The 27,013-nt window shown below is 48.7% G+C and overlaps 2 protein-coding genes, 1 long non-coding RNA gene and 1 pseudogene across 4 annotated transcripts; all 4 read left to right on the top strand.

Annotated features, from left to right (window-relative positions):
- The first annotated feature begins 239 nt into the window (after positions 1–239).
- LOC119271133 lies at positions 240–1,420 on the top strand. Of its 2 annotated transcripts, none has more exons than XM_037553067.1 (2): positions 240–328; positions 434–1,420. In XM_037553067.1, the coding sequence occupies exon 2, from the start codon at positions 491–493 to the stop codon at positions 1,130–1,132; it is 642 nt and encodes a 213-aa protein (XP_037408964.1). In that variant the 5' UTR covers positions 240–328; positions 434–490; the 3' UTR covers positions 1,133–1,420. The 2 variants fall into 2 exon arrangements, with proteins under 2 accessions (XP_037408964.1, XP_037408963.1); XM_037553066.1 differs by having other exon boundaries at positions 430–1,420.
- A 3,159-nt stretch (positions 1,421–4,579) lies between these two features.
- Positions 4,580–7,976, top strand: LOC119271132. The gene is made up of 4 exons (XR_005134429.1): positions 4,580–4,719; positions 4,910–5,021; positions 5,109–5,322; positions 7,734–7,976. It is a non-coding gene; the product is annotated as an uncharacterized LOC119271132 (long non-coding RNA).
- Positions 7,977–10,583: 2,607 nt separating this feature from the next.
- Positions 10,584–21,983, top strand: LOC119271862 (isoaspartyl peptidase/L-asparaginase-like). The gene is made up of 2 exons (XM_037553519.1): positions 10,584–10,710; positions 21,257–21,983. The coding sequence occupies exons 1-2, from the start codon at positions 10,584–10,586 to the stop codon at positions 21,784–21,786; spliced, it is 657 nt and encodes a 218-aa protein (XP_037409416.1). The 3' UTR covers positions 21,787–21,983.
- A 1,941-nt stretch (positions 21,984–23,924) lies between these two features.
- The window catches only part of LOC119271860, a 35,986-nt pseudogene continuing 32,897 nt past the window's right edge, over positions 23,925–27,013 (top strand).

Below are 27,013 nucleotides of genomic sequence, written 5' to 3'. Positions count from 1 at the left end.
ACCCAGAAGACCTGATGTATTTCTCTCATAAGTTAGACACATCATAGAAGACGCCACATGTCAGCTCAGATCTTAAAGCACCTCTGTCTTCTTCCACCACAAAACAGAAATGCTTTTCCATGTAGCCACAGCCACAGAGTTCAGCGGCCGGAGTCATCCTCGTCCACACTCCACACTGCATTTTCTTTACTATTTATTCAAGATAAAAGAGACGAAAGCTTGAGAGTGACGGGACGGTGCAGACCTGTATGTATAGGGAGGGAGGAGGGCATCTCGACCGGGCCGATTCTGTCGCCGGTCGCCCGCAGCTCACATACGAAGCTCTAGAGTAAGTTTTCCCTGTCAGTTTGTGCTCTACATACACGCACTAGATTTTTCTGTGTGTCTACCTATCAGTGGATGCATCGACTTTGTCTCTTCTCATCCTAGCTAGGCTGCATCGTCCACGGCCAAGTTGAAGACCCCGGCCGGCAAGGCAACCCGACGTACGATGGCTTGGGCTTGCCGCTGGACTACCGCGTTCAGACGGTGCGCCCGCCTGGGGGCAGCATGGCTGACCTCGCCTGCAACCCAGCACCTCCGGCCATCTGAGGCGCCGACCGCTTGGCCATTGCCGACGTCGACCTCATGGGCGCTAGTCAGTACGCGGAGGAGAACGACGACTCCACCCTCAGCCTGTAACGCGCGCCCGTGTGGCGCCGTGGTGACCGCCGTGGAGGTCGTGGTGGTGGACACGACGCGTGAACATGACGTCGACGACTGCGACGGCGGCTCGGCTCCCGTCGTCCACGTCTACGGCTCCGTGACCGCGAAAACCAGAGCGGCTTCGGACGACCGCTGGGTGGAGGAGCGCAGCCTGTTCCACAGGGCGAAAGGCGAGCTGGCCCGCGTGCCCAGAGACGCGGCCGTACCGCTGCGGACGGCGGCGCTCGTCTCCGCGCCGCTGTGCTCGGACTCGGAGCTTCAAGTCTCCGCCGAGCTGCTGGACGCCAGCGCGTCGTGGCAGAACCCCGACCAGGAAATCGCGCGCGGCTCCGTGGTCTTCGCTCCGCGCCTCGCCGGGACCGACACCGCGGAGATCGCCGGCGCCGACGGCAAGGTCAGGGTGGACGTCACTTGGTCGACCTCGTAAAGCAGCAAGAGTGATCAAAACATCTCGCTCGCTCGATTTCTATGTTTTGTACTGCAAAAATGCTACACCTATGAAACTTCTTACTTTTTTTTAGACAATCTCACGAAGCTTTTATTTAAGTCGTCACAATGTTTACAGGGACAAATGATAGATCACCTGAGTTGCCCAACCACACACGGCGGCCTACCCCAAGTGAGAGAGCATGCTTCGCTAGATTGTAAGCCTCGACATTCGAGCTCCTAAACTCATGGCTAAAAAGACAGGAAATAAAAAACTTTGATCGATCTACAATCTCTTTAATGATAGCACCGTATGACGCTGCACTCCCTTGCCTGATGTCGTCAACAACTACCTTGCAGTCTGAGGCTACTGAAATTCTGCGCTCGTAAAGATCGTCCGCCAAGGCTAGTGATTCCCGTATTGCCAACGCCTCCAGCATCGCAGGGTCATCTAAGCCGTGGAAAGTGATTGTGGACGCTCCCAAGAAAATCCCTGCCTGTCCTGGCAAACTGCAGCAACCGCACCAACCGGCCTGGTCCTCATAAGCGCAACATCCACATTGATCTTGCAATTCCCTTCTTGTGGCGGTATCCACCTTGCCCGACTAGGCTGAACCACCCTGGGCTGACCCTGCGGTTTCGCCACAACCTGAAGGTCACTGATAAAGGCAGCGATGAAACCATTCGTTGCATATGGCGTTTGATGTATCCCCTCGTGGATCAATTTCCTCCTGGAACTCCAGATTGCCCATAACGTGACCCCGAGTCTGGTGAAGTCTGCATGCGATAATGTGCTATTCAAAGTAAACAACCATGTTTTGGCGCAGGCATCATCACATGTGCTCATTTGCTCGACCAGGTGTTCCGATGCCAAGGACCAGACACTTCTCGACAATGCGCACTCGAGTAAGGCGTGCCTCCAGGAATCTGCCGCCCCGCACAGCTGGCATGCTGGCGAAGTTGCCATATGGCGGTGGTGGAGGATATCATATGTGGGAATAGACTCTCTCGCCAAACGCCACAGGAACACACGGATCTTGTTCGGTACTTCTGTCTTCCAGAGAGACGACCAGTTGCTTCCTTCATCGTTGCCAGAAGTGCCCTCGGCGCCATACAGCCAATTCTCACGGTTGAGCTTAGTGTTTTGTATCATGCGGTATGCTGACCTGACAGTAAAATTACCTCTCTTTTCTCTGCTCCAAGCCCAGAGATCTTCCACTCTCCTTGTGCACAAGGGTATCCTCAATATTGCCTCAGCATCTATAGGGATGAATATGGACCGAATTGTCTCCTCTTTCCAAGTGGACGTCGTCGCATCTATTAGTTCATGAACTCTGATGGGCGGGTTGGGAACTAAGGAAGTGATTGGCCGTGGGACCTCTTGCCTCGAGATCCAGTTGTGTTCCCATATGAGCGTGTGCTCTCCTGTCCCAATTCTTATAATGACACCTTGCTTCATTATATCCCTTCCGTCCAGTATGGCCCGCCAGATTTGTGAGGGGTGCGATCCCAGCTCGGCCTCCAATAGGCCTGTCTCCGGGAAGTATGCGGCCTTGAGGATTAAAGAGCTTAGGGTGTTTGGATTGTCTAGCAATCTCCATGCTTGCCTGGCCAGTAACGCAAGGTTAAATATCTCAAGGTCGCGGAAGCCCAAACCTCCCATATATTTCGGCCTCGCCATGATCTCCCACGATACCCACGCTGGTTTTCGTTTACCTTGCTTGCTGCCCCACCAGAACTGCCTTATGATGGACGTAACACTGTCACATAAACCTCTCGGTAACCTGAAGCACGCCATAGAGTAAACTGGGATAGCCTGAGCAACAGATTTGATTAGAACCTCCTTTCCTGCTGAGGATAGTAGCTTCTCCATCCAACCCTTGACCTTCTCCCACACTCGGTCTCGCAGGTACTTGAATGCGCCGTTTTTTGAGTGGCCAACATCTGTTGGCATACCCAAGTATTTATCACTTAATGATTCTCTATGGACTTGAATGGCATTTTTCACACTGTCTCGAGTGGTCTGAGGGCACCCCTTACTGAAGAAAATAGTCGACTTATCATTATTTACTCTTTGGCCAGATGCCCCACAATAAGCATCCAATAGGTTTGACACCGCATTTGCCCCCTCAACACTCGCTTTGAAAAACAGCAGGCTGTCATCTGCAAACAAGAGGTGGTTCACAGCCGGGGCTGATGGTGCCACCTTGATTCCTTCTAGTACCGATGACTGAGAACTGGATTTTAAAAGGCACGAAAGGCCCTCCGCTGCAATCAGAAACAAGTAAGGGGAAATCAGATCTCCCTGTCGAATACCTCTCGATGGCTTGAACTACTCTAGTTTTTCTCCGTTGAAAAGAACTGAAAATGACATTGAAGATACCATGTTCATCACTATGTCAACCCAAGGTTGTGCAAACCCCAGCTTGGACATTATAGCCCTCAGATATGGCCACTCCAGGCGATCATATGCTTTCATCATGTCAAGCTTTAGGGCGCATGTGCTGTTGGCTTTAGCCCTGGACCTCCTCATAAAATGCAGGCACTCATAGGCACAAATGACGTTGTCTGTTATTAGCCTGCCTGGGACAAAAGCTGACTGTTCCTTAGAGATGATGTCAGGAAGTATTTGTTTTAATCTGTTCGCCACAACCTTTGAAGCAATCTTGTATAGGACGTTGCACAAGCTTATTGGTCGGAATTGAGAGAGAAGGGTTGCATTCATTACCTTTGGTATTAACACCAAGACAGTATCATTGATGCTCTCCGCGCTCTCTTCCCCCTGACAATCCTGAGGACGGCTTGTGTGATCTCCTCCCCGCATAAAGACCAGTGTCTTTGGTAAAAATGAGCCGGGAAGCCGTCTGGTCCTGGCGCCTTTGTGGGAAACATTTGGAAGAGGGCCACCTTCACCTCTTCATTCGTATAGGGAGCACATAAAATATCGTTCATGCTTGCTGTCACCTTAACTGGGACATGCGCCATCACGTCGTCTAGCCCAGACACTCCTTCCAATGTGTATAGTGTTTGATAGAAATCATTGACCATCTCCCTTAGCTCCTCTGGGTTCTCGATGAGCACTCCCAAAGAGTTTGCTAGCGCTTTCACCATGTTTTTCTTTCGCCTTATGCTCGCCCTAAGATGAAAAAACCGAGTATTCTTATCGCCTGCAGCAAGCCACTCAATCCGAGATCTCTGTCGCCACATCAGTTCCTCTCGATGATACAATTCCACGAGTTTATCATTGATCTTTCTCTCCACATGTGAAGGCCCCGTCCTCCCAGCGTCACCCCGTAGGCGATCCAGCTCTGTTTTTAGGGCACAAATCTCTTTGCGTACACTTCCGAAAGTGTCCCTATTCCATCTCGACAGATTAGTTGCTAGCTCTGTTAGCTTTCGCCGGATTTCCTCTACTGTATGACCTAGATGTTTGGAACTCCACTTCTCCTGAGGTCAGTTGTGTTTTCTCAGGTTTACGTAGGAATGACAATTGTTTTCAGAAGCAAAAAACTTGAATTGGAAATGGAACCCTTGATGGATTGATGTTTGCTGAAGAAAGTTCTTGCAGCAAAGAAGAACATGAAGCAGGTTTTCTATTTTTACAAGTATTTCCTTTTGTTCCTAATTGTTGTCTCTTTCGTATGGAAGGTCTGAAACAAAATGAGGTGACCTAAAATTAAGGATTAATTCTTTTGATAACTGATTTGAGAAAACAGATTCATGGAATATAAGTACAAGGTAGACTGCAGCATTAATTATTGCTATCCTGTACATACAGTCCAACCAGCTGCTCCGAGAGGAACCAAGGCGACGTGCAAGTTGGCGTCTGTGAAGCTTTGTCGGAGCCATTCCTGCTCTTCCAGAGCCACAAGGAGAGCCTAAAAGTCAGGGTACTACTCGCTTCTCCAAGAATTTGTATAATCACTAGAAGTTTAGAACCATTCAAGCCAAAAATATGAAATGGAATGCATCTGCAGGCAGAAGCGTGTCCGGCTGTCGTACGAGAAGAAGTGTGCACGCCTGAGGAGCCAGGGCGCCGATGGTGCGGAGTCGTTCGCCATCAAGAGGACCAAAGCTGCCATCAGTGACCACCGGATCAAGCTCAACATCTCCCTCGCCTCCGTCAACGCCCTGTTCCAGAGGGTCGTCGTCGTCCATGATGAGCCTGCAGCTCGCGGAGCTCATCCAAATGTACGTGTTCTATTATTTTTCTCGACAAAGGGTGGATTTTATTAGCTTAAAAAGGAGCATCAAAAGAATACAAACTCAAAGAGCACACACCCGGCCTCTGCATAGTTAGGATGCACACAGCCAACACAAACACACACACACACAAAAACACGGCGACAAATATCAAAGTCATATAAGACCAAAGCTATGCGTAGCCGAGGAAAAAAGAAAAAAACCCAAAGTGATCAGAGCCACGATCGGCAAACTACAGTGAACACCATATCCGTACCAATTATCTAATGACATCACACAGACGACAAGGTTCTTCAACAGCAACGCCTTGAAGAAGGGAGCGGCACTCAAGCGTCGCCGTCGCCGTCACCGGATCTAACCACCAAGGCCAGAATCTAGGTTTTCATCCTGAAGAATCAGTCGGAGCTTATCCGTGCAATGTCTTCAACAAGGTAACGACATGAAAAACATCGCCATTGCCAGGGCCAGGCCTAGGCTTTCACCCCGGACCTCACGACCGGGTGCTCAAATAGCACCACCATCGAAGTCATGCAAGTGTTGTCGCCGCGACTTTTTTCACGATCCCAACAGTTACATGCGATGTGACCGCCGCCACTGCACAACCATTTCTCTGCGTCAAGTGCTCGCCCATAATTTGCATCCCACTGCCGAAGTCAGCCACTTGATCTTGAGATGAACCAAAGATCTTGCAATGACCACCGCCTCCGTGGAGCCGTAGGAGGTCGCTGTAGCACAGTGTGCAATCACCCTCACTCGGTCGACCGAATCTGAATCACCACCACCAAGCTGTGGATCATAGCGCCGCGTGTGGTCACCACCAGATCCATGGTTGCCGGCCGCGAACCTTCATGGGATCGCGACGCTCTCTTATCATGCCCATGTAAGATGTCGTCGTAGATGTCAGCGCATCCGTACACGAGCCATGGCGGTAGCGAGGAGTCACCGCACTTCAGAATCAAGCACGCCGCCTAGAGCCCACAAGGGCCATCAGACGGCTCCATGCACGAAGATCCAAGAGATGCTTGATGAGCCACCATGCATCCATGTAAGCATGCATCTTGTATACCTTATTACGTGGTTGACACATGCGAACAAGATGCCTTGTTCAGCCACGATCTGGAGTCCTGGACTCCTGGTACGTCGGCCGCCAGAGGAGATACCACGAAGCTGCGGACTTGTAGCCGCTGGTCGACCACTTGATCCACAGGGACGACCCCGACAAGATCACAGGCCGCCCTGCAGCTCACACCGCGTGCGGTGCCGGCCAACCGCGCAGCATATCTGCCACAACCACATCCCACTACACCGCCGCCGCTGCACATAGAAAGAGTCCTCGCCGTCGCCATCAGCCGCATGGACTTTGGCCAGCGACGTCCTCCGGCGACGGCGAGGGGGGCAGACTTAGAGCCTGCCGGCGGAGGGCGGAGGAGATGCTGCCGCCCGTGTTGCCCGGAGACGACGCGCAAACGCCGCCGTCACCGGTCCAACCACCAAAGGTAATGACGCAAAAAATGACGCCATTGTTAGGTATAACCAATCAAGGTCAGACCTAGGGTTTTCACCCCGGAACTCGAGACTGGGTACACGAGAAGTACCATCCAATAATCGAAGTCATCTTATGTTGTCTCCTCCACTTGCCTCGATCCCAATAGCTGCATATGCACACGGTTATGGTGGTGAGCGATGGTCATGCCTGCACGAGCAAGCTGACGTGACACGACGAAGCCGCTCGCTACCACCCGACGAAGTCTGATGGGGATGAAGAACAGTGGCACTACCAAAATCCAAAATTTGGGACACTTCAGACGCCCCGCACCATCCTCACAAAGTGGCAGCCCGTAGCTGATCTGCATGAGACGACAGCATCAGACATTGCCACTAACTCCGTCGTCCTTGCCTTGCGCCCGAGCCCAAGTAAGCACCGCCTCCCAGCTGGTGACACCGGCGACGGCCGCAACAACTGCGCTAGGCCACCGCCTCAACCAGCTGGGCTGCCCCTGATGGTGGACGCCAGAGTACGTTCCAGTGTGGACGAATCTCCACTCCATGCTAGGGAAGAGGGAGCTGCTCACGAGCTCTTGCCGAAGATTGACGGCGCCGGGGAGTGGCTGCAACCAGGGAAATGGCACCACTTAATGGTGTCCATGAGCGGGAGCAGCAGGCACTATGGTGCTGTTCTGACCACCCCCAGCCTTCCCGTTGGATCCAGCCGCGTGTGGACCGCCGGGGCCGCTGCAGCAAGTCGCCTTCACAGCCTCGATCTGGCCGGTGCCTGCATCTCGTCAAACGTTGCACGATGCCTCACGTGTTCTATTATAGTGTACTCGATTGATATCCCCAAGAACACTGCTGCCGCATGTGTTTGATTGATGTTTCTTGTTTCTGTCTTGTATGTATAGACGGGCAAAGACGTGGCGACTCATCGGCGACATGCACCGGGTGATGTAGCGCATAGCGGACGAGGCGAGCGTGCTCCTCTCGTTGTTGGCCACATGGCTGGAGGGAGGCATCAAGGGCTCGCTGCTACCGGGGCGGACATGCGCACAATTTATATTGATATATCTTATTTTGCCAAACAGCAAGATATATGCTCATGATGCTATTAACCTGACAGAGAATTTCAGTTTCTTTCGCATGATACATCAATAAATATATAGAGGTCCAGATGTGTTGCATTTTCGCTGGTTTCTTTTATTATAAATGTCAGTTTTTTTAAGCAACATTACATATATACAAAACACACTACTTTAAATAGAATAGTAGAAGGGACGCGTCCTACTTGGCACCGCCTTGCTTCCGTTAAAGCGGGGCGCCACGGGCGCGTCCCAACCACTAGTAAATAGGAAGGGACACACGAGAACCGGTTCCCCATTTTCTTAAAAAAAGAGAGACAACCGGTTCCCCTGTTGAAAAAAAACTGCAGTCCAAACAAAAGAACAACCAGACAAGGAAAAGGCCCCTACCCCGACAAACTCAGGCCCAACCCATTTGCGCAGGACTAGCTGACATTAGAAAGGATGAACAGCGGGCCGTGTGCGCATAAACAGGCCGATTCTGAACGAGAGAGCCAGTTATTGAAGCGTCAAACAATTCAACGGACTAGGCATCGACTGAGACTTCGCTAAAACTCAGTCGACTGAGTTTTAGCGTGTCCCTTTACGTAACTCTCTTATGTAGTTTTACGTAGTTGTAGCAAAGCAATCAATCAACGTGGCTATGGTAATACTACGTAATACTATGTAATTTCTTTTACTAATATGGTAATCAATAATGCTAGACCTATGCAGTGGCGGAGCGAGGAAAATAGTATCAACAGGGCCGAATGATGTAAAACCTGCTTGGGGAGGGCCAAGCCAATGGCAAACATGCTTTTGACAGAAAATAATCACTAATTTTAGCACTATTCATCAGTAAATTAACGCTACATCTCTGCTATTAGGGGGGGCCAGGGCCCCTGCTGGTCCCCTTGTCTCCGCGACCTACGCAATCAATCAACGTAATACTACGTAATTTCTTTCTAAACTAATCAGCTACGAAGCCGTCCTTTGCCGCAACTATGCAGGGCTCCCCTTGGCTTGCAGCTACGGAGCCGTCCTTTGCCGCTGCGAACATCTCGCCGGGATAACCGAGCAAAACTTGGGCAATCTAGGGTTGATTGTTGTCTTCTTGTCGCCCAGTTGTATCCGTCTCATCGAAAGTCGATATAGGCATAGAGATGGCGGTGATGCCAATCCCCGACAGTCACTCAGCCTAGAGGTCCAGCGTAGCCTCGTGACAAGCCCTCGTTGCTGGGTATACTGCTTGTGATTTTGACACCTCTCGTTTGTGCATCACATGGGGCACGCACATAGTCGAAAGTCGCGCGAGGGATGGCCTGAAAAACCTCCCCTGCCCGCATGTGGCCCTTATATATGTATACAAGGGTGATATAATATTTAAATACTAAAATATACCCCGCGCGTTGCTGCAGAAATTTATGGTCTCTTGTTAAGCACATCTTTAGAGCATAACACAATTCATAAAGTGCGAGTAATGAAAAGATTTTGGATGTGATCGATCTACAAAAGTTGTAATCCCCTTGGAATGCCAAAATAAGGGAACATTCATCGAAAACACGATGTACTATAAATATATTCCAACATGCTATAAATCATACCTCGGTAAGAAAAACTTGGAAACTTCCGTATGACAACTATGTGTGATGCTCACCTCTTCTAGACAAATAATTTTCTAACAGAACAAATGTGTTTTTAGAATAGGGAGTAACTGCTCAATTCTATTTTCCATTGAAAATGAAACTCGTCAGCCAAAAGAAGGGAAACTAACAGTGCCACTTGCGGATATTGTTTAGAAAGGTGAAAAAAGGTTGGTTACATCACATACAACTATACATCGCAAATTACACTTGAAATCACTAGATTCACCACGGGGAAGCAAAGCCCGTCCGCGCGTCGGGCCTCCTCCCTCCAGGCTCCCGCCTCTCTTTTACCTTCTCGCCGCCGTCGCCGGCGCCCGCGGCCGGCTTGGCCCTGGGCTGCTGGTGGCTCCTGGCCCTTCCCCTCCTGGTCACTCTCCGGCGCGGGCGGAGCGGCTCCGGGGGGTGCATCTAGGCGGCGGCGGTCTGGCGTGGCGGCGGGGCTCCGTGGCGCATGCAGGCGAGCAATTGGGCGGCCGCGCCGCCGTTCACGGCGGGGCAGCGGGATCTGGCGTCGTCCGCTCGACCCAGATCTGGGCCCTTCGGGCCCCATCTGGGCATGGGCGGGCCGGCGGCGGGGATGGCTCCGATGTGGCTTCTGGGAGGCGGGGGAGATGCGATGCGTGGCTGGGTGCCGGCGGCGATGACGCCGGCCTTCTGCATCGCGGCCGACGGGGCTTAACAGGCCCGCTTCGGGCCTGGCTAGGCCAGGGGTGGCCCGGCATGCCCCGCTGCCGCATCCGGACGGCTACCGTGACGGTGCCGGAGGCACGGGCCTCCCGCACGACGGCGGTGGAGGTGGTTCCCTCCCGCTCAGCGTCGATGGTGCTGCTCCTGTCATGGTGAGCTTCTTTTCGATCCTCTTGGCCTCATGGTGGTGTTCGTAGTGAGGCGGCTTGGGTGGCGGCGCTACTACGTTGGCGCATGGTGTTGGATGACGGTTTGGCGGTCGGTTCTGTTCGGTTGGGGTTGGAATGCGGGAGAAATCCCTGCCGGCTTCTGTCCCGACGCGGTGACACCTGCGGGTGTCACCATTCCTTCCTGAGGGGTGTCGATGGTATCCACCCCGCACCTCCCTCCGCGTGCCCGGGGAAACCTGAGGACTCTTCCGGGCAGCAGCGTCATCGGCGTCGCATTCTTTCTTGAAGGTGCAGCTTGGTACGTGGCGGATCGGAGCCTCGGTCTGTGGTGTTTTGTTTACGGTGGGCGCCGCGGTAGCGGGTGGGTCATCAGCGCTTTGCCAAGCTGCAATGGTTGGCATTTGTTTTTTCTTCTTTTTTTCTTGGTGTGTTGTGCTGCTCGCCACAACGTTATCTGTACTTGGTGTTGGTTGCTTTGAAATATAAAGCGGAGGGAAACTCTTTTTCGGTAGAACACAGCTCACAAGCAAACCATACCCACAGTTTCACCTTAGATGTCTCCCGTGTCCGCCTCTTCATATTTTTGGTTGGAGCAAGCTTGCTGGCCGAGGCACAATATCCGAGGCTTTGCTGAAGGTTTGGGAACAACATACATGTACGCCACCTACTTATTTAGTTGGTGGATTGAATCGACAAATTTAAAAGCATGAATAGACCATCTTCTTAAAATGGCCATTGGAAACCAAAGAATCGTGTTTGTGGAAATTTTCAAACATCTCTGAAAATCAATTTAATATAAGCAAAACACTCCGTACCGAAGTTATCTAGATCTGCATAAAGAATGAATGAGTCAGAAAATAATAAATTGTTTTGTGTACTCTGTTGGAATCAAAAGCAAAAAATAAGCTTGACCGCGAACAAAAACTTTACAATGTAGCATATCAAAACTATTCACAGAGCTCCTGTTCAAAATATTACGATACTAACCCAACCCTGGAAAAATTGAGTCAATACTGACTTTTTAGAGCTAGGTAGTCAAGCAATGTAGGAGAAATAGCAAGGGAACATAGCATGATAAAATGCACTCATGGAGAAATAAGTTATTCTAGAATTAAAAAAGTTAAGATAAAAGCACTATATCCAACTGCAAATTTGATACTACACATGCTTATATGTTCCTATCTTCTTATCAGGTGGGTGAAAAAACAAACAAACTGAAATTAGCTTCTATATTATTTCAACAAATAGGATTTAGAATGGAATCCACCAAGAAATCCTAAAGTAACCTTGGGCATGTCTACAAAGAACCGCAAAACCTGTAGACATAGCCTGGCTTCACAAATGTTTCAGATTAATCACCATCAAGTCATATGTAATCACATACAGAGAGAGAGGGAGAGAACTGCAAATAATGTGTAACCAAAATGAAAGGAAAACTTCAATCACAAATCTTTCAAAAATACATAATTTTCTATCATAAAAAATCTTACAAATACTACTATAAAGGTGTTGAATTGCATATTAGAAAGTCTTAGCTCTACCTGAAAGCACCTCCTAAACCCCTATCCAAGCAGACCAACCAAACTCACTGCAAAATAAGTTGAACCACAAATTAAATCGCCGTATATATAAACTTAAAGGAAAGAAAATTTGAGCAAACCAACGCACAAAAAATCTGGATGGTGGATGATAGAACCTCCCGTGCAATATTGTGATGAACTTTTCAATCTGCACATCCATACATGTTAGACTTTGTACATGACCACGAAACACATGCCAATCAGTAAAACATCTAAAAGTAATTAAGCTGCATTTACAGTACATATCAGGCCCGTACAACAAAGATCTGTACAAATATACGATGGGAAGTTGGGAACAGCCTCCTGCATTTACAGTGAGTATGCATCTTTTCCACTAAAAAACACACATATGCGTTCAGGTCAACAATACAGACTTAAATATCTGGACAGATATACTATGGGACGACCTCATCCTTCTGCTCTTACCTTGGATCCGGTAGACATGTACATGGTTGGCATCAGTCTGAATCAATCACGCCATCGAACTACCCTTGGGGGGCGGCGCCCTCGCCCTTCCTAGTGACAGCTACTCCAACTGGAAATCGGGGTTTCTACCAAGCTAAATAAACAAACGCGATTCAAATCTGAGGAGATGGAGAGCTCGCACCTCTGATGCATGTGGGATTGAAGGAGGACGCTGACGGTGGCACGTCTGGTTCCCCGGGAGGTAGGTTCGACGCCATGGCGCCTGGTTTGGGCCAGCATGTCCAAGCACGCGGCGCTCCTGGGGCTTCCAGAGGGAGGCAACGCGTAGGTCTTATTATTCACGACCAGGAAGGTTTGGCCGGCGGCGGCGCAATATGGGAAGTATGGCACAGATAAAGAGGGGAGGAGAAGAATTGGAAGACTACCCTAGATAAAGAGGGAAATGAAAGGAACGACCAGACCAAGAGGCAGGAATCAGTGTGACGGTGGAAAAGTCAGACGTTTCGTTTCGTTGTAGAAGAAAAAAAGGAATTGCCTTGTGCAGAATTAAAGGCGTGTTGGATGGCCAGTAAGGCTGGTCATAGTGAGGAGTAACTTAGACTAGTGTTATATGCGACATTAGTTTAAGTTACTACCTTCATAATACAAAGTAACATACTAGTAGTATCATAGATGACTTCATTTATTAGCTCACAGACTCATCTTGTTTTGAAAAGTGTTATGTTACAGTAACATATTATGTTACCACCTCTCATTAATTACTTGCCACATAAGTAAAAATTTCTCGAAGTGCGCTATGTTACGGACGAGGATTTAGAGCTCTCGGGTGCTCCGCACCCCTATACGTACAATACCAGGAACAAAAATACCGAGAAATTTGAATTTTTTTTGGGATTTGGGGATATCAAACATGGGTTCCTGATGCACTTCCGTCTGAAATTTGGTGAAAAAATAGCAGGAAACGTATTTGTAGCAAAGAAGACAAAAAATTCCTATGTATAGCAAAACACCGTTTGGGTACATTTTTTCCGGGTAGTAATTCCTTCGCCACGGATACGTTTTTGGGTATTTTTTTGCGAAATTTCACACGGAAGTAGATTGGGAAACCAGGTTTGACATCCCGAAAATTTGGATTTTTTTTGATTTTCTGAGAATTTTTTATGGATATTTTTCGTGTAGGGGTGCGGAGCACCCGAGAGCTCCTGTGTATTTTCCGCTATGTTACTAGCTAAGTTACTCCCACTATGACTAGACTAAGCCTGCAGCGACAACATTTAGCGGTGACGTGGCTTCACCATAGGTGAGGTAAATCAGAAGAATTGCTGACATGGCTAGATGATGATGTGGACGGGTTTCATGTTGAGAGAATAGGAAGAAGTGGGGAGCAACTTCTTAAAAATGGTAGATTCAGTATACAACTTTTATATGTCAATTTCTCCACGAACAGGACAATCCTGTAAGATCGTAAGCGTTCCTACTCCCTCGAGGGGAGCCGCGCTCAGTTTATATTGATGTTGGCCGAAGCCTGCCTTGGCGTACAAGGTGAAAGAGATACAAGAGTTTGAATAGAACAAGAGATAAGGGAAGAGGTTGAGATTACAATGACATATTCTAACACCCTCCCTTAATCTCAAGCATCCTAAATTAAGACTACTCTTGAACTCTTCAAATGGTCTTGCTGGTAATGCCTTTATAAAACCATCTGCCACTTGATCCTTGGAGGGGATAAACCGTATCTCAAGTTTTTTTGCCGCAACTCTTTCTCGCACAAAGTGAAAAACAATTTTTATGTGCTTTGTCCTTGTATGAAACACTGGATTTGCAGACAAGTATGTTGCTCCTAAGTTATCACACCATAAACATGAGATACGATTTTTCTTTATCCCCAATTCCTTAAGAAGTGATTCAACTCAAATGATTTCAGCAGTTGCATTTGCCAAAGACTTGTATTCAGCTTCTGTGCTTGACCGTGACACAGTGGCTTGCTTTCTAGCACTCCAAGAAATAAGATTAGACCCAAAGAATACTGCAAAGCCTCCAGTTGACCTTCTGTCATCACTACATCATGCCCAGTTAGCATCAGGAAATGCACTCACAAGAGAGGAATTAGACCGTTTGAAATGAAGTCATGCACCCATAGTATGCTTCACATATCTTACAATCCTCTTGACAGCTGACCAATGTGGAGAAGTAGGTGCATGTAGATATTGACAAACCTTGTTGACAACAAATGAGATATCTGGATGTGTGAGAGTTAGATATTGTAATGCTCCCACAATACTCCTATACCTTGTGCTCTCCTCCTCTTGAAGTGACTCACCTTCATATGCTGAGAGTTTTTCTAAGGAAGACAAATGTGTAGGCACTGGCTTGCAATTCTTCATTCCCATGCGAGACAGAAGCTCAACAATGTATTTTTCCTGATTCAACACAATACCATCTTGAGTTTTCTTGACTTCAATACCTAGGAAGAAATGCAAATCACCTAGGTCCTTCAAGGCAAACTCTGAACTCAAATCATGTAGGAGAGCATTAGTAGCATTTTGTGAAGAACTTGCAACTATGATGTCATCAACATATATAAGCACAAAAATGACTACCCCTGCCTTGTCATAAATAAACAAGGATGTATCAGCCTTGGAAGCAATGAAGCCAAGATATTTTAACTGTAGGCTCAATCTGGAGTACCATGCTCTGGGTGCTTGTTTTAAACCATAGAGTGCTTTATCAAGCTTGCAAACAGAATGTGGTAGTGAGGGAGTCCTGGATAGGGGGTGTTCGGGTAGCCGGACTATACCTTCAGCCGGACTCTAGGACTATGAAGATACAAGATTGAAGACTTCGTCCCGTGTCCGGATGGGACTTTCCTTGGCGTGGAAGGCAAGCTTGGCGATGCGAATATTCAAGATCTCCTACCATTGTAACCGACTCTATGTAACCCTAACCCTATCCGGTGTCTATATAAACCGGAGGGTTGTAGTCCGTAGGACATCAACTCCATATACAATAATCATACCATAGGCTAGCTTCTAGGGTTTAGCCTCCTTGATCTCGTGGTAGATCTACTCTTGTACTACCCATATCATCAATATTAATCAAGCAGGAGTAGGGTATTACCTCCATCGAGAGGGCCCGAACCTGGGTAAAAACATCGTGTCCCTTGTCTCCTGTTACCATCCGGCCTTGACGCACAGTTCGGGACCCCCTACCCGAGATCCGCCGGTTTTGACACCGACATTGGTGCTTTCATTGAGAGTTCCTCTGTGTCGTCGCCTTCAGGCCCGATGGCTCCTTTGATCATCAACAACGATGCGGTCCAGGGTTAGACTTTTCTCCCCGGACAGATCTTCGTCTTCGACGGCTTCGCACTGCGGGCCAATTCGCTTGGCCACCTGGAGCAGATCGAAAGCTATGCCCCTGGCCATCAAGTCAAGTTTGGAATCTTAAACTACACGGCTGACATCCGTAGAGACTTGATCTTTGACAGGTTCGAGCCACGGCCAAGCGCGCCGCACTATCTCGAGGGGCATGATCTAGCTCTGCCTCTGGACAGTGTCCTGGAGGCCGCACACGCACCGATTCCGACCCCTAACTCGGAGCCTATTGCGCCAATCGAGGATGAGCGGTTGGATGTCACCTCGGGGGCTGCGATCTCAAAGGCGATCGAGCCGAGCGCCAGCCCCGCACTCTGCATGACCCGTGACTCCGAGGATCCGGACTCCTCCCCGGACTCCGAACCCCCCGCGCCCCTGCCAATCGAATCCGATTGGGCGCCGATAATGGAGTTCACCGTCGCGGACATCTTTCAGCACTCGCCTTTTGGCGACATGCTGAATTCTCTCAAGTCTCTCTCTTTATCAGGGGAGCCCTGGCCAGATTACGGTCAGCGAGGATGGGATACGGACGATGAAGAAGTTCAAAGCCCACCCACCACCCACTTTGTAGCCACTGTCGACGATTTAACCGACATGCTTGACTTCGGCTCCGAAGACATCGACGGTATGGACGACGATGTAGGAGACGAACAGGAACCAGCACCTGTAGGGCGCTGGAAGGCCACCTCGTCATATGACATATATATGGTGGATACTCCAAAAGATGGAGATGGCGATGGAATAGCGGGGGATGACACCTCCAAGAAATAGCCAAAGCGCCGGCATCAGCGGCGCCACTCTAAATCCCGCCAAAGCAAAAACGGTGATTCCAGCACGGGAGATAATACTACCCCGGATAGCACCGAAGAACACCCACCCCAGCAAGATTTGGCACAGGAAGATGGAGAAGCCAACCCTCATGAGAGAGCGGCAGACCGAGAGGTCGAGGATGATAACTATATGCCTCCCTCCGAAGACGAGGCAAGCCTCGATGACGACGTATTCGTCGTACCATCAGACCCCGCCAAACAAGAACGTTTCAAACGTAGGCATTTAGCCACGGCAAGCAGCCTCGAGAAAAAGCAGCAACAGCTTAGAGCCGACCAAGATTTGCTAGCTGACAGATGGACTGAAGTCCTTGCGACCGAAGAGTATGAATTCGAACGCCCCTCCAAGAGTTACCCAAAGCGCAGGCCGCTACCCCGATCAGAGGAGGAAGCACCTACATCACCAGCACACGACATGACAGACCGGCCACCTCGCGGCCGCGATAGAGAGGCCTCTCGGCCCTCCGCCCAAGCCATGTCTCGACGCTGCTCAACTAAGGCATGGGAAAATGCGCCAGACCTGCGAGACGTATTGAAGGATAAGGCAAGACAAACAAGATCGATCTACGGATCGCGCAGGCGCCCTACGGCACGTGACGATGATCTTCACTCCGGATACAACAAATCCGGCCGGGCCGAACACAATAGACATAGCTCTTCCGAGCTGCGTCGTGATATAGCCCAGTACAGAGGCGCCGCACACCCGCTATGCTTCACGGATGAAGTAATGGATCATAAAATCCTAGAGGGTTTCAAACCCGTAAACATTGAATCATACGCTGGCACAACAGATCCGGCGGTATGGATCGAGGATTATCTCCTTCACATCCACATGGCACGCGGCGATGATCTACACGCCATCAAATACCTCCCGCTCAAACTTAAAGGACCGGCCCGGCATTGGCTTAACAGCTTGCCAGCAGACTCAATCGGTTCTTGGGAGGACCTGGAAGCCGCATTCCTCGACAACTTCCAGGGCACTTACGTGCGACCACCGGATGCCGACGACTTAAGCCACATAATTCTGCAGCCAAAGGAATCAGCCAGGCAATTCTGGACACGGTTCCTAACAAAGAAAAACCAGATAGTCGACTGTCCGGACGCAGAGGCCCTAGCAGCCTTCAAGCATAACATCCGCGATGAGTGGCTTGCCCGGCACCTGGGACAGGAAAAGCCGAAATCTACGGCAGCCCTCACGACACTCATGACCCGCTTTTGCGCGGGAGAAGACAGCTGGCTAGCTCGCAGTAACAACTTATCAAAGAACCCTGGTAATTCGGATACCAAGGACAAAAGTGGCAGGACACGTCGGAATAAGCAAAAATGCCGCGTCAGCAGTGACAGCAACAAAGACACGGCAGTCAATGCCGGATTCAGAGGCTATAAATCCGGTCAGCGGAAAAAGCCATTCAAAAAGAATACTCAGGGCCCGTCCAGTTTGGACCGAATACTCGACCGCTTGTGCCAGATACATGGCACCCCCGAAAGGCCAGCAATCACACTAACAGGGATTGTTGGGTGTTCAAGCAGGCAGGCAAGTTAAGAGCCGAAAACAAAGACAAGGGGCTGCACAGCAATGACGAGGAGGAGCCCAGGCCGCCGAACAACAATGGACAGAAGGGCTTTCCCCCACAAGTGCGGACGGTGAACATGATATACGCAACCCACATTCCCAAGAGGGAGCGGAAGCATGCGCTACGGGACGTATACGCGATGGAGCCAGTCGCCCCAAAGTTCAACCCATGGTCCTCCTGCCCGATCACTTTTGATCGAAGGGACCATCCCACTAGCATCCGTCATGGCGGCTTCGCCGCATTGGTTCTCGACCCAATCATCGACGGATTTCATCTCACAAGAGTCCTCATGGATGGCGGCAGTGGCCTGAACCTGCTTTACCAGGATACAGTGCGGAAAATGGGCATAGATCCCTCAAGGATTAGGCCCACAAAAACGACCTTTAAAGGCGTTATACCAGGTATAGAAGCCAACTGTACAGGCTCAGTAACACTTGACGTGGTCTTCGGATCCCCGGACAATTTTCGAAGCGAAGAGTTAATCTTCGATATAGTCCCGTTTCGCAGTGGCTATCACGCCCTGCTCGGACGAACCGCATTCGCAAAGTTCAACGCGGTGCCGCACTATGCATATATCAAGCTCAAGATGCCAGGCCCTCGAGGAGTAATCACGGTCAACGGAAACACCCAACGCTCCCTCCGTACGGAGGAGCACACGGCGGCTCTCGCAGTGGAAGTACAAAGTAGCCTTCTTAGGCAATTCTCTAGTCCGGCCGTTAAAAAGCCAGACACTGCCAAGCGTGCCCGGAGTAACCCAGAGCAGGACCGCCTGGCACGCTCTGAGCAAGCGTAGCAATGCGGCCCCAACCCCAGCTCTCGCGACACAGCGAAACCAGTGCCTCGCGTACATAACTACGCCCTTGAAATACCATGGGAACAGGGGAAGGGGCACAATAACGGCACGCCCAAAATACGGCTTAAAACGTACTAGGGGCTGCCGGATTCTTTTGTTAATTTTTTCTTACTTTCAGGACTCCATACTTCGGACGACCTGTTCGGCAATTCGACTGCCGCACAAATGATGCAAGATCCAGGGAGGCAGATAACCCATGCCGCATTATGGAACTCCCAGGTGGTCTCTGTTACGAGCAGTATACCCGTTTTGAATACAATTCCGCGGCCTGCCCCTGGTCAGGACAGTTAAATAGTCCAATATCTTTTTGCTTATCGCACTATTTGTATCGTCCGGCTTTGATAAATAGCCCCTCTATAAACAATGCATAGCTTTTTGTCTATTTTTTGCATTATCCTCTTTTCACATATATGTTTATTAAATGACATGATGGCACCCGTACACCATGGTATGGCGAACACGCCAGGGGCTTCAGTACCCCTCATTATGGTGTGAGAAGTCCGTACACTTTCACAAGTGCGTCACCCCGAACTTATAGCACTATATGCATCGGCTCCGAATCATGATTTGGGTCAATAGTTGGGTTTGCCGTGCTCCTATGTTTTGGTGCCTTACGTTCCGCTATATCGGCTAAGGTAGCACTAGGAGAACCGCTGCGATTGTGGCCCGGTTCAGCTGGGTTAAGCACCTAAGTGGAGAAAGCTAAAACTGACTGTCATGATGAGGCGAGAGACCGGTCGCTGTTCGAGAGGTTTTTCGAGTCCCTAAAGACTTATGCCGCTTCGGGCGAGGAGCTGGCTTTGTCCGACCAAGGCATGGATAGCGCCCCAAACTCGGTCTTCCGAACTAGGGGCTTCGCCGAAATTTAAAATTATAGAGTTCTATGGCTAAGTGAGAGTGTTCAAGCATTATAGTCCGATTGCCTGGTTCGTTGTGCTGAGCGCCTCCCTCGAAGGACCCAACTATGAGAAAAAGAGCGCTCAGGTTTATCCCGAACACCCCAGCACTAGTGGCATGGGGGCAGAAGCCGACGACTGGCCATCTCTCAATTTTTTGATAAACGGCTGCACAGAAAGTAATATTTTAAATTCAATAAGCATTGCTTAGCGCATATGAACAAGTTTTCAGCGCACAGGATAAACACGCGCGAGTTCATTCAAAAATCACATCCTTGGTACATTCATCCGCCACAAGGCGGACACCTGCAAGAACATCCTTGTAGTAGTTCTCGGGCTTGCGATGCTCCTTCCCCGGCGGCGGCCCGTCCTTCACAAGCTTCTCACCGTCAAGCTTACCCCAGTGCACCTTTGCACGGGCAAGGGCCCGACGGGCACCTTCGATGCAGACGGAGCGCTTGATGACCTCGAGCCTCGGATAGGCCTCCACCAGCCGACGCACCAGCCCGAAATAGCTCCCAGGCAGGGCCTCTTCGGCCCATAGCCGAACTATGAGGCCTTTCATGGCCTGTTCGGCTGCCTTGTGGAGCTCGACCAGCTGTTTCAGCTGGTCGCTCAAGCGCACAGGGTGTCCGGCCTCAGAATACTGAGACCAGAACACCTTCTCCGTCGAGCTGCCCTCTTCAGCTCGGTAGAATGCGGCGGCGTCGGATACACTGCGGGGAAGATCTGCGAATGCCCCTGGAGAGCTCCGGATTCGGGTAAGTAACAAGTAGTTTACTTTTATATTTCTGCTTTGCATAAAGAATGCCTTACCCGCTGCTATCTTCCTCATCTCCTCCAACTCTTGGAGAGCCTTCTGGGCTTCGGCCTTGGCAGAATTGGCAGTCTCAAGGGCCGTCGCGAGCTTGGCTGCTTGCGCCTTGGATTCAAGCTCCAAACTCTCATGTTTTTTCATGAGAGCCTGAAGCTCTTGCTGCACCTCGCCGACCTGAGCCCCAAGTCTGTCTCGCTCGGTCCGCTCCGCGGCCGTTTTCTTTTCGGCCTCAGACAGCGCCTGCTTAAGGGTCACCACCTCAGTCGTAGCCCCTACAATAAGCAGTACAATCCTGTTTTTTTTTTTGCAATCACGCCTTTTTGTAGGCACTTTTTCTGTAAGGTATTTCTTACCTTCTTTCTCCTCGAGCCGCCGCTTGGCAAAGCCGAGCTCTTGCTCGGTCCGCTCGAGGTCCTGCTTCAGGACACCCACCTCCGCAGTCAGTGCGGCAGTGGCTAGCGGCGAAGCCTGCATACGCATATTGACTCTTTTTTTGTTAGACTCCTGCGAAATTTAATAGATCCTCTATTCGGCTACACCCAGTTGTTGATTCCCGCAACCTTCCTGCTGCTTGCTTCTCAGATCGACTACACCCAGTACAACTACACCGACCCAATCTGCGCTCCCAACGACGACGACAACAGCCGGACCGGCACGGTGGGCTGCGTGGCCGTCGACGCCTCGGGCGGCCTCGCGTCGGCGACCTCCACGGGCGGGCTGGTGAACAAGATGGCCGGCAGGATCGGCGACACCCCGGTCATCGGCGCCGGCACCTACGCCAACGCCCTCTGCGCCGTGTCCACCACGGGCAAGGGCGAGGACATCATAAGGCACACCATGGCGCGCGACGTGGTGGCGGTGATGGAGCACCGGGGCCTCTCGCTGGAGGAGGCCGCCGCGCGCGTCGTGGCCGGCGTGCCCCGGGGCTCCGTGGGGCTCGTGGCCGTGTCGGCCGCCGGGGAGGTCACCATGCCCTACAACACCACGGGGATGTTCAGGGCGTGCGCCACCGAGGACGGCTACTCCGAGGTTGCCATATGGCCTGCATGATCCTGACTGAGCTAGCGTTGGAGAATCAACTGGCTGATTATGTGTGTCTGTCTTGTTTCTCTAGTGCCTGCTGCAGGTGCGGATCTCTGCTTTGGTAGTTGCCACTACGAGGCAAAGAACTCCATCAGTTTGATGTTTCTGTTTCTGTTGTAAGGATTTAGCTAATTTGGTATGAAAATTATTGAAAGTTTGTGTTATCATTGAAGGAACCGGAGCTAGGCCCTATTCTTTGGACGAGACTTGCCTGCTCCCCCGAGGTGTGCCCATCCGTGCTCCCGTGTCGGTGGCTTGATTTGATTGGAACAAAATAAGGCCCGGTCAAAAGTGTGTCAAATAGTACAAAAGTGTGTCCATAGAAGATGTACTTACTCCCTCTGTTCCAAAATAAGCTTGTGGTCTTGGTTCAAATTTGAACTAAAACCATAACACTAGGAATGGAAGGAATATAAACAAAGAGCCTCCAACCGACACACAAATCATCAAATTCTTCCTCTTGTCATATGTTTAGAACCTTGTTCTACTACTTTCCAGAAAACTAGCGAATTTATTTTTTCGCTGATAACTACCAAATCAGGGATTGGCTGTTTTAAAAAACCTCAAATCCTCTTTGTTAAAAAATTAAACATGTTTGGCCACTGGAAACCAAAGAATCGTGTTAGTGGAAATTTTCAAACATCTCTGAAAATCAATTTAATATAAGCAGAACACTCCGTACCAAAGTTATCTAGATCTGCATAAAGAATGAATGAGTCTGAAAATAATAAATTGTTTTGTGTACTCTGTTGGAATAAAAAGCAAAAAATAAGCTTGACCGCGAACAAAAACTTTACAATGTAGCATATCAAAACTATTCACAGAGCTCCTGTTCAAAATATTAGGATACTAACCCAACCCTGGAAAAATTGAGTCAATACTGACTTTTTAGAGCTAGGTAGTCAAGCAATGTAGGAGAAATAGCAAGGGAACATAGCATGATAAAATGCACTCATGGAGAAATAAGTTATTCTTGAATTAAAAAAGTTAAGATAAAAGCACTATATCCAACTGCAAATTTGATACTACACATGCTGATCTAGATAAAAACAAACAAACTGAAATTAGCTTCTATATTATTTCAACAAATAGGATTTAGAATGGAATCCACCAAGAAATCCTAAAGTAACCTTGGGCATGTCTACAAAGAACCGCAAAACCTGTAGACATAGCCTGGCTTCACAAATGTTTCAGATTAATCACCATCAAGTCATATGTAATCACATACAGAGAGAGAGGGAGAGAACTGCAAATAATGTGTAACCAAAATGAAAGGAAAACTTCAATCACAAATCTTTCAAAAATACGTAATTTTCTATCATAAAAAATCTTACAAATACTACTATAAAGGTGTTGAATTGCATATTAGAAAGTCTTAGCTCTACCTGAAAGCACCTCCTAAACCCCTATCCAAGCAGACCAACCAAACTCACTGCAAAATAAGTTGAACCACAAATTAAATCGCCGTATATATAAACTTAAAGTAAAGAAAATTTGAGCAAACCAACGCACAAAAAATCTGGATGGTGGATGATAGAACCTCCCGTGCAATATTGTGATGAACTTTTCAATCTGCACATCCATACATGTTAGACTTTGTACATGACCACGAAACACATGCCAATCAGTAAAACATCTAAAAGTAATTAAGCTGCATTTACAGTACATATCAGGCCCGTACAACAAAGATCTGTACAAATATACGATGGGAAGTTGGGAACAGCCTCCTGCATTTACAGTGAGTATGCATCTTTTCCACTAAAAAACACACATATGCGTTCAGGTCAACAATACAGACTTAAATATCTGGACAGATATACTATGGGACGACCTCATCCTTCTGCTCTTACCTTGGATCCGGTAGACATGTACATGGTTGGCATCAGTCTGAATCAATCACGCCATCGAACTACCCTTGGGGGGCGGCACCCTCGCCCTTCCTAGTGACAGCTACTCCAACTGGAAATCGGGGTTTCTACCAAGCTAAATAAAAAAACGCGATTCAAATCTGAGGAGATGGAGAGCTCGCACCTCTGATGCATGTGGGATTGAAGGAGGACGCTGACGGTGGCACGTCTGGTTCCCCGGGAGGTAGGTTCGACGCCATGGCGCCTGGTTTGGGCCAGCATGTCCAAGCACACGGCGCTCCTGGGGCTTCCAGAGGGAGGCAGCGCGTAGGTCTTATTATTCACGACCAGGAAGGTTTGGCCGGCGGCGGCGCAATATGGGAAGTATGGCACAGATAAAGAGGGGAGGAGAAGAATTGGAAGACTACCCTAGGTAAAGAGGGAGATGAAAGGAACGACCAGACCAAGAGGCAGGAGTCAGTGCGACGGTGGAAAAGTCAGACGTTTCGTTTCGTTGTAGAAGAAAAAAAGGAATTGCCTTGTGCAGAATTAAAGGCGTGTTGGATGGCCAGTAAGGCTGGTCATAGTGAGGAGTAACTTAGACTAGTGTTATATGCGACATTAGTTTAAGTTACTACCTTCATAATACAAAGTAACATACTAGTAGTATCATAGATGACTTCATTTATTAGCTCACAGACTCATCTTGTTTTGAAAAGTGTTATGTTACAGTAACATATTATGTTACCACCTCTCATTAATTACTTGCCACATAAGTAAAAATTTCTCGAAGTGCGCTATGTTACGGACGAGGATTTAGAGCTCTCGGGTGCTCCGCACCCCTATACGTACAATACCAGGAACAAAAATACCGAGAAATTTGAATTTTTTTTGGGATTTGGGGATATCAAACATGGGTTCCTGATGCACTTCCGTCTGAAATTTGGTGAAAAAATACCAGGAAACGTATTTGTAGCAAAGAAGACAAAAAATTCCTATGTATAGCAAAACACCGTTTGGGTACATTTTTTCCGGGTAGTAATTCCTTCGCCACGGATACGTTTTTGGGTATTTTTTTGCGAAATTTCACACGGAAGTAGATTGGGAAACCAGGTTTGACATCCCGAAAATTTGGATTTTTTTTGATTTTCTGAGAATTTTTTATGGATATTTTTCGTGTAGGGGTGCGGAGCACCCGAGAGCTCCTGTGTATTTTCCGCTATGTTACTAGCTAAGTTACTCCCACTATGACTAGACTAAGCCTGCAGCGACAACATTTAGCGGTGACGTGGCTTCACCATAGGTGAGGTAAATCAGAAGAATTGCTGACATGGCTAGATGATGATGTGGACGGGTTTCATGTTGAGAGAATAGGAAGAAGTGGGGAGCAACTTCTTAAAAATGGTAGATTCAGTATACAACTTTTATATGTCAATTTCTCCACGAACAGGACAATCCTGTAAGATCGTAAGCGTTCCTACTCCCTCGAGGGGAGCCGCGCTCAGTTTATATTGATGTTGGCCGAAGCCTGCCTTGGCGTACAAGGTGAAAGAGATACAAGAGTTTGAATAGAACAAGAGATAAGGGAAGAGGTTGAGATTACAATGACATATTCTAACACCCTCCCTTAATCTCAAGCATCCTAAATTAAGACTACTCTTGAACTCTTCAAATGGTCTTGCTGGTAATGCCTTTATAAAACCATCTGCCACTTGATCCTTGGAGGGGATAAACCGTATCTCAAGTTTTTTTGCCGCAACTCTTTCTCGCACAAAGTGAAAAACAATTTTTATGTGCTTTGTCCTTGTATGAAACACTGGATTTGCAGACAAGTATGTTGCTCCTAAGTTATCACACCATAAACATGAGATACGATTTTTCTTTATCCCCAATTCCTTAAGAAGTGATTCAACTCAAATGATTTCAGCAGTTGCATTTGCCAAAGACTTGTATTCAGCTTCTGTGCTTGACCGTGACACAGTGGCTTGCTTTCTAGCACTCCAAGAAATAAGATTAGACCCAAAGAATACTGCAAAGCCTCCAGTTGACCTTCTGTCATCACTACATCATGCCCAGTTAGCATCAGGAAATGCACTCACAAGAGAGGAATTAGACCGTTTGAAATGAAGTCATGCACCCATAGTATGCTTCACATATCTTACAATCCTCTTGACAGCTGACCAATGTGGAGAAGTAGGTGCATGTAGATATTGACAAACCTTGTTGACAACAAATGAGATATCTGGATGTGTGAGAGTTAGATATTGTAATGCTCCCACAATACTCCTATACCTTGTGCTCTCCTCCTCTTGAAGTGGCTCACCTTCATATGCTGAGAGTTTTTCTAAGGAAGACAAATGTGTAGGCACTGGCTTGCAATTCTTCATTCCCATGCGAGACAGAAGCTCAACAATGTATTTTTCCTGATTCAACACAATACCATCTTGAGTTTTCTTGACTTCAATACCTAGGAAGAAATGCAAATCACCTAGGTCCTTCAAGGCAAACTCTGAACTCAAATCATGTAGGAGAGCATTAGTAGCATTTTGTGAAGAACTTGCAACTATGATGTCATCAACATATATAAGCACAAAAATGACTACCCCTGCCTTGTCATAAATAAACAAGGATGTATCAGCCCTGGAAGCAATGAAGCCAAGATATTTTAACTGTAGGCTCAATCTGGAGTACCATGCTCTGGGTGCTTGTTTTAAACCATAGAGTGCTTTGTCAAGCTTGCAAACATAATGTGGTAGTGAGGGAGTCCTGGATAGGGGGTGTTCGGGTAGCCGGACTATACCTTCAGCCGGACTCTAGGACTATGAAGATACAAGATTGAAGACTTCGTCCCGTGTCCGGATGGGACTTTCCTTGGCGTGGAAGGCAAGCTTGGCGATGCGAATATTCAAGATCTCCTACCATTGTAACCGACTCTGTGTAACCCTAACCCTATCCGGTGTCTATATAAACCGGAGGGTTGTAGTCCGTAGGACATCAACTCCATATACAACAATCATACCATAGGCTAGCTTCTAGGGTTTAGCCTCCTTGATCTCATGGTAGATCTACTCTTGTACTACCCATATCATCAATATTAATCAAGCAGGAGTAGGGTATTACCTCCATCGAGAGGGCCCGAACCTGGGTAAAAACATCGTGTCCCTTGTCTCCTGTTACCATCCGGCCTTGACGCACAGTTCGGGACCCCCTACCTGAGATCCGCCGGTTTTGACACCGACATTGGTGCTTTCATTGAGAGTTCCTCTGTGTCGTCGCCTTCAGGCCTGATGGCTCCTTTGATCATCAACAACGATGCGGTCCAGGGTGAGACTTTTCTCTCTGGACAG

Source organism: Triticum dicoccoides, chromosome 3A, assembly GCF_002162155.2.
Source record: "Triticum dicoccoides isolate Atlit2015 ecotype Zavitan chromosome 3A, WEW_v2.0, whole genome shotgun sequence".
In the NCBI taxonomy this organism is placed as follows: domain Eukaryota; kingdom Viridiplantae; phylum Streptophyta; class Magnoliopsida; order Poales; family Poaceae; genus Triticum; species Triticum dicoccoides.
Note: the sequence above shows the minus strand (reverse complement) of the source record. Positions and strands in the feature narration are given on the sequence as shown.

Bases quoted from the DNA above. Each gene is read 5' to 3' on its own strand.
- LOC119271133 (XM_037553067.1), top strand. From the start codon at position 491: ATGGCTTGGGCTTGCCGCTGGACTACCGCGTTCAGACGGTGCGCCCGC.
- LOC119271862 (XM_037553519.1), top strand. From the start codon at position 10,584: ATGGTATCCACCCCGCACCTCCCTCCGCGTGCCCGGGGAAACCTGAGG. The intron at 10,711-21,256 runs GTCTGTGGTGTT...GAAATTTAATAG, and splicing joins CGTGGCGGATCGGAGCCTCG to ATCCTCTATTCGGCTACACC.